The sequence below is a fragment of the Chiloscyllium punctatum genome, chromosome 17 (assembly GCF_047496795.1).
Source record: "Chiloscyllium punctatum isolate Juve2018m chromosome 17, sChiPun1.3, whole genome shotgun sequence".
Taxonomy (NCBI): Eukaryota; Metazoa; Chordata; class Chondrichthyes; order Orectolobiformes; family Hemiscylliidae; genus Chiloscyllium; species Chiloscyllium punctatum.
This window is the reverse complement of record NC_092755.1, coordinates 79679700-79692922: the sequence shown is the minus strand read 5'-3', so window position 1 is coordinate 79692922 and position 13223 is coordinate 79679700. Positions and strand designations below refer to the sequence as shown.

At 45.1% G+C, this 13223-nt stretch overlaps 1 protein-coding gene across 8 annotated transcripts in view; it reads right to left on the bottom strand.

The window, feature by feature from the left end:
* adgrd1 (adhesion G protein-coupled receptor D1) overlaps nt 1-13223 on the bottom strand; it is a 324854-nt gene that overhangs the window by 137305 nt on the left and 174326 nt on the right. For all 8 annotated transcript variants that reach the window (XR_011962991.1, XR_011962990.1, XM_072587673.1 and 5 more), the window contains 2 exons: nt 12683-12836; nt 11903-11969 (listed from right to left, as the gene is read on the bottom strand). Coding sequence is in view for 6 of the 8 variants with exons in the window: in XM_072587673.1 (XP_072443774.1) it covers nt 11903-11969; nt 12683-12836 (221 nt within the window). In the remaining 2 variants the exon portion in view is untranslated. The remainder of the gene's footprint in view (nt 1-11902; nt 11970-12682; nt 12837-13223) is intronic.

Sequence of the window (13223 nt, the reverse complement as noted above, 5' to 3'; positions counted from 1 at the left end):
GTTTTTCACTGGAGCGTAGTAGGTTGAGAGGTGACCTGATGGAGGTTTATAAAATAATGAGGGGCAGAGGTGGAGTTAATGGTAGTTGTCTTTTCCCGAAGATGGTGAATTTCCCTAAGATGGTGCATATTTAAACTGAGAAGAGAGAGATTGAAAAAGACATGAGGGTCAACTTTTTTTCCACTAAGGGTGGTTCACGGGTGGAATGAACGTCCTGTGGAAGTGGTGGATGTGGGTACAATTACAACATTTAAACGACATTTGGATAGGTACATGAAAGGTTTTGATGGACATGGGCCAGGAATAGGCAGGTGGGACTAGTTTAGTTTGGGATTATGTTTGGTATGGACTGGTTGGATCGAAGGGACTGTTTCTGTGCTGTCAGACTCCATGACTGTACAGCAGCAACAAACACAGAGACAGCTGGAGCAGGTCAGCCGCAACATTCCCTGTAAGCTCTGTGTACAGCCATTCTGGCATTCCACACACGGTGACCAACATTGGAACGCTGATTACAGCACTGAGACCCAATTCTGGAAGGTTCTGCTGCACTCGACGGTGAGAGGGAACAGTGCACAGCACCTCCACCAGACTCTGTGCAGAGAGAAACCCATTCCTGGTCCAAGGTCAATGTGACTGTGTTCTCAGGAACAGGCTCACTGAAGGAAGTTCCAAACACCAGGATGCAAACTTGAAACCAGACAGGCCATTCATGGGGAAATGAGGAACAAACTTCACACCTAGGGGGTGGAAATCTTGAACACTCTCCCACTCTCTCTCTTCTCTCCCTCCTCGACAGACTGTTGATAGAGAGGATCAATTCTGATAGACTGTTGTGGGATAAGCAGCCCTGTATCAAACATAGAAACATAGAAGGTAGGAGCAGGAGGAGGCCATTTGGCCCTTCGAGCCTGCTCCACCATTCATCGCCATCATGACTGATCGTCCAACTCAATAGCCTAATCCTGCTGTCTCCCTATAACCTTTGACCCCATTCACCCCAAGTGCTTTATGTTTTGGCATCAACTGCTTCCTGTGGTAACGAATTCCGAAGGCTCACCACTCTCTGGGTGAAGAAATGTCTCCTCATCTCCATCCTAAATGATCCACCCTGAATCCCTAGACTGTGACCCCTGGTTCTGGGCACACCCACCATCAGGAACATCCTCCCTGCATCTACCCTGTCTAGTCCTGTTAGAATTTTATAAGTTTCTATTGGACTCCCCCCCACCCCTGCCCATTTATCTGAACTCCAGTGAAAACCAATCCTAACCTAGTTAATCTCCTGTTATACGTCAGCCCCGCTATCCCTGGGATCAGCCTGGGAAACCCTTGCTACATTCCCTTGAGACCAGGAGCACCCTTCCTCAGAAGGCAGCCATCACTCAATACCAGCTCCACTGGGCAGGACATAAAAACACCAGAGCAACCTGCTCGATACTGAACGCTGTCAGGGCCAGAGGCTCCCAGGAGGTTGATGTTCTCATAGCTTTCAGTATGTTCTCATAGCCTTCCTTGAAGAGAGCCAACATCCCCCATTGGGAGACCCGGATTGGGGACTGAGTGAAATGGAGAGGTGTCACATGGGAAGGCACCTTCGACAGGAGCGTGACATTGAGGAGTCAGAGTGGACAAGCCTCCAAACAATCATCTTTCCCAACCATTATGCCACAGCTGCCTCCAGGGTGGCAGGAGCTCTTGACCACATGTTGGGCTATCAGCTCCCTCAGACCCCAGGGAGCAGAGTGGCAGCAAATCCTTCACAAACGCTCCGATATTACATTTAATAGGAGCTGGAGCAAAACCTGAGGTTTAATCAGAGATGTGGACGAGCAGTTTGGAAGATTACACACTGACTCAAAGGCTTGCTTATTTTCCTGAGCCAAACTCAGAGGCAATGAGCAAACAGAAAACACTGAGAACACGTTTCCAAACCACAGGCAGGTTCTCCTCAGCCTGTCTGCTGCATCCTTGTGAAATCCAACAAATCAAACAAAGATGCAAAAACAGAGCAACTGACATTTCACCTTGACTTTGCAATAATGAGAACGGGACATTAATAATTGATCCCAGCGGCTGGAAACATTCAGTGATTGACATCATACACAGGACTGCCAATTTATATTCCAGATGTATGCAATGGAACTGGGACTGAACATTAATATATAATTCAGAATCACGTCCTTTTGTTACACAGCCAGCTCACAGACGGGCTGCATAAGACAAGCAGGTCGTTTCATAAACTGGGTTTAATAATAAAACTATCATCTGTTGTACAACGAAACCACACAGTGTCCCTCACTGTGTACATTAAGGACTCTGAGCTGATTGGCTGGAATCTGAATCCTGTGGCCTTTGGAATAGTGAGGAGTGTTCAAAGACACACCAAAGGGCTTTTCAAAGCATCTGGGACAAAATCAGCACAAACTCATCACAACTCAGAAGGCTCCATCCAACTGTACAGTCAAGGCACCCTCACTCAGCGCGTTAGGTCAAAAGCAGAATTGAGAAGTTGCTTTAAAAACACATTCAAAGTAGCAAAAAATGCCTGGAGGGGTTTCCAAACCAACAATGATCAATCACAGATACACGTTAAACCATTTAAGGAGATAATAGAGCAAGTCACCTCATACTTTGTCAAAGACAAGGTTTTAAGGAGCATCTTTCTTTTATTCATTCACAGGATGAAGGCTTCGCTGGTTTGGCCAGCATTTATTGCCAATCCCTAATTGCCCAGGGGACAGGTAAGAGTCAACCCCATTACTGTGAGTCTGGAGTCACATGTAGGCCAGACCAGGTAAAGATGGCAGCTTCCTTCCCTTAAGGACATTTGTGACCCAGGTGGGTTTTTCTGACAATCAGCAATGGATTCATGCTCATCATTAGACTCTTCATTCCAGTTTTTCTTTTCCCATTGAATTCAAATTCCACTGTGATGGGATTTGAACCCATGACCCCAAAAAAAATTACCTGGATCTCCAAAGTAACAATCTAGCGATAAGAGCAACAAAATACCATCACCTCCCCTCAAAGGAGAGCGCGATTTTGCAGGGAAATTCCAGAGTGTAAGCCCCTGGCATTTGCTTTGTTTCTTTATGCTTGCCATGTCCAAAAGGATATGGAAATTCTGAAGACTGGGAGAGTTACAGGACCCAACAGGGCAAGTTGTGCAAACAATGGATGAGAAAACAAATAATTTGTAAAGACCGTCAGAGCTAGTGGCAATTTTGTAATGAAAGTATTAAGGACAGAAAGCAACTCAGCTACCTGCTCGAATTGCTTGTACTTTATTGGTTTGCCTTCAGCCCCAAGGCAAAATAATCAATCTATTTTCGAAAGCTCCAATTGAGCCCAAAGTGTTCAAAGTCTTTCTGGAAGACAGTTCCACATTTCCAGGTATTCCCTCCTAGATCAGCTGAGCTGCACAGCTCGAGAGCTCACAGAGCAAGGTCCTCAATCAATCAGACTGTTTTTAACATCTGGATTTCAGTTGGGGATTTGTTCAGAGGATGTTTGTAGCCTAATGGATTTACCTGAAGAACAGATTACAAAGAGACCTTCCTCCCTGACCACCACTATTGAATGTAAAGGAAATGGTTCATAATAGATTGGCTTTCTTAGATCTTATAGTGTCACAGAGATGTACAGCATTCTAGTCCCACCTGCCAGCACCCGGCCCATATCCCTCCAAACCCTTCCTATTCATATACCCATCCAAATGCCTTTTAAATGTTGCAATTATACTAGCCTCCACCACATCCTCTGACAGCTCATTCCATACACATACCACCCTCTGTGTGAAAAAGTTGCCCCTTAGGTCTCTTTTATATCTTTCCCCTCTCACCCTAAACCTATGCCCTCTAGTTCTGGACTCCCCGACCCCAAGGGAAAAGACTTTGCCTATTTACCCTATCCATGACCCTCATGATTTTATAAATCTCTATAAGGTCACCCCTCAGCCTCCGACGCTCCAGGGAAAACAGCCCCAGCCTGTTCAGCCTCTCCCTATAGCTCAAATCCTCCAACCCTGGCAACATCCTTGGAAATCTTTTCTGAACCCTTTCAAGTTTCACAACATCCTTCTGATAGGAAGGAGACCAGAATATTCCAAAAGTGGCCTAACCAATGTCCTGTACAGCCGCAACATGACCTCCCAACTCCTGTACTCAATACTCTGACCAATAAAGGAAAGCATACCAAACGCCTTCTTCACTATCCTATCTACCTGCGACTCCACTTTTAAGGAGCTATGAACCTGCACTCCAAGGTCTCTTTGTTTAGCAACACTAAGGTTTGCTTTCCCAAAATGCAGCACCTTACATTTATCTGAATTAAACTCCATCTGCCACTTCTCAGCCCATTGGCCCATCTGATCAAGATCCTGTTGTAATCTGAGGTAACCCTCTTTGCTGTCCACTACACCTCCAATTTTGGTGTCATCTGCAAACTTACTAATTATACCTCTTATGCTCGCATCCAAATCATTTATATAAATGACAAAAAGTAGAGGGCCCAGCACCGATCCTGTCTGACTGTCTAGTTTGCCTGATTTTAACTACACTAGGAAGAGTTGTTTCATGACTGGTTCAGACTGCCTTCAAAGTAATTACCAAGGGTCTTATACTTTGAAATGCTGGAACAGGTTGGACTTGAACCGAGGACTGCCTAACCCAGAGCTAGGGACGCTGCCACTGTGCTATAAGAGCACCTCCACTCACCAATTAATATCTGTGCCTTATCAAATGTTGGTGACTTGATTTGTAAAACTGGCACAGAGGAGTGACTAGTGAAAATGAACTGGGCTATAAACGCAGCTCAGCTACTGCAAAACAATCTATTTTCTGCTTAAACTGCTCCCTGACATTCAGCACTCCAAATATGTTCAGCTACCTGTTCCTGTGTCACTCCAAGTTGCCACTGGAACATAACCTGACTCATGACCTGAATTCTTCAGCTCGATGTGAAAGGAATCATCGTTTGAGAAGCTTTGAAGCTTCATTCTGCTTTTACCTACCACCCACACCATGTAGCCCTGGTCACAGACAGTCATCTTGTAGACTAACAGACTGCATTAAATGACGATGTAATTTCACTGAATGAATGCATTTTGTTTCAAATCGGCTGAGGTATCTGCTGTTATACTCTATGACCCATCTCAGAGAGTGATTGGTCACAACTGGGCTGTGACTGAAGTGGTGATCAGTTACATTCTGCAAGACAACAGAAAGGACATTCTATGTTGTAAATGGCGCCAGGACTAATTTGCTGTTTATGTGTGAGTTGTTAGCTGAGCCCATGTGGGTTTAGTGTTGTGGATTGGCATCCCAGCCTGCAATAAAGTATAAACCGAAATTGCTGTAGAACCTCAGCAGGTCTAGCAGCATCTGTGGGGACAGAAACAAAGGTTTTGTGTCCGGTGACATTTCATCACAAATATGTTATGAAGCAGAAGTGCTGACGTAGGCCACTGGCCTGAAGGTCCTGCTGGGATTGTCAGTTCCATCTAAAAGGCCGACCAGCCCACACCCCCTGGTACACATTCCCCAAAGCTCAGTGCTGGAACTCTGCTATTCTGATCATTGTGAACACAGATTTGTGAAGTGATGCACCTTTACTGAAGGAGTAAGGAGTAGTAACAAAGACATTTAATGGCACTGCTTTAAAGAAAGTGCAGAGATAGAGTGATTGGGGGTTTCATGCGACTAGATCATTAAAGGAGGCAGGGCATGTTGGAAGTACTTAGCAAAGTATGTTTTAAGTTATTTTGTGGGATGTGGGTGTCACTGGCTAAGCCAAAAATCACACAACACCAGGTTATAGTCCAACAGGTTTAATTGGAAGCACACTAGCTTTCGGAGTGACGCTCCTCCATCAGGTGATTGTGTGTGATCAGGTAATCACCTGATGAAGGAGCGTCGCTCCGAAAGCTAGTGTGCTTCCAATTAAACCTGTTGGACTATAGCCTGGTGTTGTGTGATTTTTAACTTTGTACATCCCAGTCCAACACCGGCATCTCCAAATACTGGCTAAGCCAGCATTCATTACCACTTCCCTATAGAAGTTGCAAATAGACACTTTAAGACCACAGGAAGTAGAAGCAGGATTAGCCCATTTGGCTTATTCAGTCTGTTCCACCATTTGGTCACGGCTGGAAGGGCTTATGCCAGAAATGTTGATTCTCCAGCTCCTCGGATGCTGCCTGACCTGCTGTGCTTTTCCAGCACCATACTCTTAACTGTAATCTCCAGCATCTGCAGCCCTCACTTTCCCCTGATATGTTTCTCAATCCCATTCTCCTGCCTCCTCTGAATAACCCTTCACCCCCCCCCACACCTCCCCCTTACGAATCAGGAACCTATCTATCTCTGTCCTAAATACACTCAAGGACCTGCCCTCCACAGCTCTCTGAGGCAATGAGTCCCACAGATTCCCCACCCTCTGGCTGTAGAAATTCCTCCTCATCTCAGTTCTAAAGGGTTGTTCCTTCACTCTGAGGCTGTGCCCTCGGTTCTAGTCTCTCTGACTAGTGGAAACATCTCCACGTCCATTCTTTCCTGTCCTCTCGGTATTCTGTAAGTTTCAATCAGATCCCCTGATCCCATTCCTTCTCAACTCCATCACGTACAGACCTACAGTCCTCAACTCGTCATCAAATGATGCACACTTCATTCCCTGGATCATTCTTATAAACCTCCTGTGGACCCCCTCCAACACCACCGTATCCTTCTATAGATACAGGACCCAAAACTGCTTATTGTATTCCAAATGCAATCTGAGCAGAGCCATATACAGTACAGCCCTGCCCTTGTATTGTACCCCTCTTGAAATGACAGTTTAACAAGAGCACAGAGTTCACGTGAAGGAGTTTGGAGAGAGGTGGGTGTTGATCTGAAGGTGGACAAGATTGTGATTGAATTAGGTAGGTTCGACCACAAAAATACCTTTCCTCTTTACTGATGGCACAAGGACCAGGAGCCCCAGATTTAAGGTTTTAAGAACAATACTGGGGGAAATGAGGAGGAACATTGTGATGTAGTGACCAGAGGGACCTAGCATTCACTACCTGCCCTGATGCTAAAGCAGAGATAACCAAGAACAAAGGAACAGGCCCTTCAGCCCAACTGGCTTGTGCATGATGCCTTTCTCAACTAATACCTTTTCCCTCTCAGCTGCCTGTTTCCCTCTATCCCCTGTCCATTTGTATATCTGTTAAGATGCCTCTTAAATGTTGTTATTCCAACACCTCCAAGTCTCTGTGTAAAATACTCACCTCTCATATCGCCTTTAGACTTGACCCTTTTTGCCTTAACCTATACCTCTTGTAATTGACAGTTCTACCATGGGATTAAGACTCTGACCATGGAATGCTCAATGATTTCAAAATGAAATTGGATGGGGGCTTGAGGGACATAAATCTACCCCGCTATGGGGATAAAACAAGGTTAATGAAATGGCTGAACTGTTGGACAAACATCCATCAGATACTCAATAGGATTTGTTTCTAGGCTGGCTCTGGGCTGCTGTGCCAGACATCGTTAAATATGCAAAAGGTTCTGTGCATCTGTGGGCACTTGGATGGCATCTGATAAAATCAAAGCAGCCACGTCAAAGCCATTGAAGTTTCAAAGGTGCTTGCATATCTGACCCTGCATGAGTCATGCTATCCAGGGTTATTAACCTCCCAGGCGGCCTCCACAGATTTGACATTCAAATCTGAAACGATTCCGCAGCAGCAAAGACTGTAATTAGTATCTGTACAGAGTTATTAACTTGTGTAGTGTGTCCAGGCTGGGAATGGACAGACAGCTCACTGATCAAATACTATACTCGGAGACTTGGCTCACTGCAAGGCCACAGGATGAATAGTTGCAAAGTCGGTTCACAATAACTCAAATATTTTGTGTTGGAGTCTCTCACCTCCTTTCAGTAAATGAGATAGGTCCCTCTCAGAGAAGTTAGAACACTTGAGGAATGAGGAGGTTTCGATCTTTGAGAGAAGACATTTGCACGTAAAGGGAGAGGCCTGAACCAAAGGCGTCATTATTAAGGTCGCCATGCTCCGAAAGCTAGTACTTCCAAATAAACCTGTTGGACTATAACCTGGTGTTGTGTGGTTTTTAACCTTATGTATAAGAATAAATCCAGCCAGGAACTCAGATTAATTTCTTTACCCCAAGAGTGGGGGCAACATGGCCCTCACGCCCACAACGAGTGTTTGGGGTAAACAGCATCAATACATTTGAGAGGAAATCGGATAAAGACATGATGGAGATCAGAATAGAAGGAAAAGATGAGATGAACCAAAGGTTGGAGTGTATTCTTCAGGAGCACAGGCAGCAGTTTCAATGTTTTGGGTAAAATGGCCTGTTTCTGTGCCATTGGTTTTTCCATAATTGATATTGTGAGATTCACAACGTTGCCAGCCCTACACCTGCCCCCTGTCACTGTTTCTTAAACAGCCATCAGTCCTTTCCATGGGACATAATGGGATCTGTCACAGCCTGGACACCAGGAGGCAGTGGACACCAGCAAAGTGTAGGAACTCCACAAGAGGTTTCCTCTTTGTTTGACCCAACACATGGAGCTCATTCACACAAAAATATTCCCAAATGTAAATTCCTCAAACGCAGGCTGAAGGAGTTGTCAAGGTGGGAGAATGGCTGCAAATGGAAGAAATGGGAGATAGGAGCTGCAAAGAGGAAAAAATAGACTGCCACCTTTCACTTAATGAATTAAGGCTGGCATGGTGGCTCAGTGGCTAGTATGGCTGCCTCACAGCACCTGGGGCCCAGGTTCGATTCCACCCTCAGGTGACTGTCTGTGTGGAGTTTGCACATTCTCCCTGTGTCTGTGTGGGTTTCCTCCCACAGTCCAAAGATATGCAGCTAAGGGTGGATTGGCCACGCCATAGTGTCCATATGTGGATTAGCTGTGAGAAGTGTGGTGTTATGGGGATGGGGCCAGTGTGGGTGGGATGCTCTTCAGGGGGGATCAGATGGGCCAAATGACCCCTTCCTGCCCTGTAGGGATTCCAACACTTATCTGACTGGGAACAGGGGGAAAATCGAGGTAATGAATTCCTTAAAAATTAATGTGGATTGGTTATAATATAGTTGCAGGAGGTTAGGACCCATTAGATGGGGCAAAATTGTGTTGCTGCTTTAAGATCTCAGTATACGAAGGATCAGAATGTAACCCACATAACCAACTGTCCTGTGTAATTTAGCAAGAAGCATGGTTGCAGATGACTGCGTACATCATTACCTAAAACTATAAGTTATGGTTTTCAAATAAACCGTATCTAGGTTCGTAACCTGTGTCACTTTCAAAGAATGTAAGAAAATGGTGGCAGCATTGAGATATTCTTCTTTAAAAAAAAAGACATTGTTAAAGGTTGAAAACGCAAGTACAGTCCTTAGACAGGAACTAGGTAGGGCAGAAGTTATATCTATAGCAGGAGCCCTGAAAAAAACTATATCACAGCAAGTCCCTAATATGTAACAAAGAGGCATGGTGGCTCAGTGATTAGCACTGCTACCTCACAGCACCAGGAACCCGGGTTCAATTCCACCCTCGGGCAACTGTGTGTGGGAGTTTGCACATTCTCCCCGTGTCTGTGTGGGTTTCCTCCGGGTGCTCCGGTTTCCTCCCACAGTCCAAAGATGTGCAGGTCAGGGTGAATCAGCCGTGGGAAATTGCCCGTAGTATTCAGGGCTGTGTAAGCTAGTCATGGGAAACATAGAGTAATAGGGTTGGGAAATGAATCTGGGTGGGTTACTCTTTTGGGGGGGGGGGGGGGGGGGGGGGTCAGTGTGGACTTATTTGGCCTGTTTCTACACTGTAGGGATTCTATTCTAAACTGTCCATGGGAGAGAATCTCATTTAGTCAGCATGATTTTCACATTCTTGAACTCAAATTGTCACATTCAATTCTTAACAAGCCAGAGTAATATTTACAGAGTTTAAATAATTTTACCTCCAGCTATTCTATCAGTTTTTTAAACCAGATAGCTAACTCACTCTCTGTAAAGGGAACAATAATCCACATTATGACTCTATTGGGCCGATATCCTTGCTGTTTTCCATCCTGTGCAAAATGTGAGAATTTTGTTGAATTATTAATGTTTCTCAGAAAGGGAGTAGAGATTTCTACTTGCATGACAGAAGTTTCTATCATTAGAATCTCATTTTACCCAAGATATGACCTCAAATAGCAAAACCCAAACATGGAGCATGCTCATAATTAGTCAGAGGAAGAAGTGATTAGTTCTCCTTGGCTTAATTCACAATGAATTAATTGGAGTAAATGAGAATAAATGGTGTGATTTATAACACATCAGTCGGACACAGGCTGGCTCAATCAGTTGGAAAGAGTTCACTGGAATATCCAGTAATCCTCAACATCGGAGAAAGGAAAATATACCGAAAACATCCCAATGAATTATACCGTCAAGCAGCTAGATTTAATTCTGATGTCAAAAACAGAGACAGGAACTTGTGAGGAGCTCTGACTGACATGAGGTTTGAAAATGTCAACATCGTAAAGCCATGAGGGTCACAAAAAGAGCAAAGTCAGAAGTCACATGACATCATAGAGTCATAGAGATGTATAGCACGGAAACAGACCTTTCAGTCCAACCCGTCCATGCTGACCAGATATCCCAACCCAATCTAGTCCCACCTGCCAGCACCCGGCCCATATCCCTCCAAACCCTTCCTATTCATTTACCCATCCAAATGCCTCTTAAATGTTACAATTATACCAGCCTCTACCACATCCTCTGGCAGCTCATTCCATACGCCCACCACCCTCTGTGTGAAAAGGTTTCTTTTTTATATCTTTCCCCTCTCACCCTAAACCTATGCCCTCTAGCTCTGGACTCTCCCACCCCAGGGAAAAGACTTTGTCTATTTACCCTATCCATGTCCCTCATGATTTTATAAACCTCTATAAGGTCACCCCTCAGCCTCCGACGCTCCAGGGAAAACAGTCTCAGCCTGTTCGGCCTCTCCCTATAGCTCAGATCCTCCAACCCTGGCAATGTCCTTGTAAATCTTTTCTGAACCCTTTCAAGTTTCACAACATCTTTCCGATAGTCCAGCAGGTTTATTTAAATCACAAGCTTTCAGAGTTTTACCCCTTCATCAGGTGAAGTTTATGATTCCAAATAAACCTATTGGACTATAACCTGGTGTCATGTGACTTCTGACTTTGTCTACCCCAGTCCAACACTGGCACCTCCAACAAAAAAGACAGTGCCAAGTTTTGACAACTGGGCATAGTAATTGAGATGCTTAAGGTGATCAACACGGGGAGTGGGGAGAGAGGAACAGTGTCCCCTCATTGAAGTGAACCTGGAAAAGGAGAGCATCTTTTATTAAAATTAGGAGGAAGCCATTCAGGAGGCTTGATCAGGAAACACTTCTATGTACAAGGGGGGAGATGGAATTCAGGAACTCACTCAAAAAGCTGCTGAGACAAGCTTTCAGGTGGAAACTGCAAACTTAACATTGATAGATTTTGAATTCTGAAGAAGGATCCTTGGATTTGAAACATTAACACACTTACACTCACTCTCTCTCCACAGACACTGCCACACCTGCTGAGTGTCTCCAATGTTCTCTGTGTTATTTTAAATCGCCAGCATCTGTGCTTTAACTGAATTGATTTTTGTTTGTTGAGTGTATTCAGATGGGGAAACTGAGTCAGTTTCAGATTTTCCATGATCTAACTGAACAGCAGGGTAGGATCGAGGGGGCTGAATGGCCTCCTACTGTTGCTGCCAACGACCTGGGTTTAACGCAGAGTGGTTTGAGTTGCTGTGACTAAGGGAGATTCTCTACAGAAGGAGTCCAATAAAACAACGCCAGGTAGAACAGTTTTGGCTCCCAGAATACTCACTTGTCTGCATTTCCGTAGCTGTCAAATGCTGAGGTGACAGACACGATGCAAATCACCAAAGGTGAGCCTAAAGTCAAGGATAAGTAAAGTCACTGACAATGCAAGTTCAGCGCGTTAACAATGCGTCAACACTGGGTTTGACCTTTCCACTCACTTGCAGCCCTACGGTTGGTTCAAATCAGGGTCACAGCAACAACTCAATTTCTCACCAGTGAAGTGACCACCCACATCTTGACAACTCTGATGACGAAGCTGACCCTCTCCTGAGACAGAGGATTCACGCTCCACCCCAGAGGCAGCCTGTGGTACACCAGTGCAGCACTGCGGCAGTACACCGCTGAGCGAGGAGCTGACGATCAGTTGAGATTTTAATCCAAGTCTGGCTGTCCACTGAAGTGGACCGAGACAATTTCGCGAAAGGAGAAGGCAGCCCTGCCATAGTGTCCTGGCTGATATTCCCAACACCACCTCAAGTTAAAGGATCGAGTCACGATCTCGGTAATCTATCAATTTCCTGCCGATCACTCCCAAGTGTAAATTGCAGACCCATTGTGAGTGGATTCAGTCTCCACAATGTTCCTGTACAGTCCATACAGGATTCGATCATTATATTCCACAAGCTTTCTTCACATCACATATTATATTGTGACCCTCTTGAACTGCTGATAAAACAATCCAAATCTGGAATAATTGGCAAGTAATAGGTGCTACTGTCTTCCCTCTTTCATCCCAGTTACCAGTTAGCTGTGCAGAATAAGCAGCTGTGGCAAAGATACTCACCCCATCCTATCCCATAATAGTAGAAATGTTTGCTCTCCTCGGAACCGAATACTTTGATGACCATGCTGTAGAGGTGGAGGCCTTCAACCAACATCCAGGAGAAGACACTGAGGAAGAAGAAATGGAGGAGGATAGCCAGGACCTTGCAGGGCAGCTGGAGGGAAGAGGATGGATTTTGTCATTTTCATATCAGACAGACACACAGACAAGTCAGGAGCAGAAATGTCCTCCCAACCAGGAATCTATTGCAATCCACCTTAAAGCGATTCAATGACCCTACCTCTATCACCTTCTCAGGGAGAGAGTTCCAAAGTCACACAGTCCTCTGGGAATAAAAAGGAATTCCCCTTCATCTCTGTCCTAAACGGGTGACCCTCACTTTTACAACAACTGTCCCCTGGCTCTGGACTGACCCACAAAAGGAAACATCCATTCCACATCTACCGTGTACAGACCATTCAGGATCTTAATCACATCAATCTAGTCACTACACCCCCCCCGCCCCCCCCCCCTCCTTCCCCCCACCTCCCCCATCGTTCTC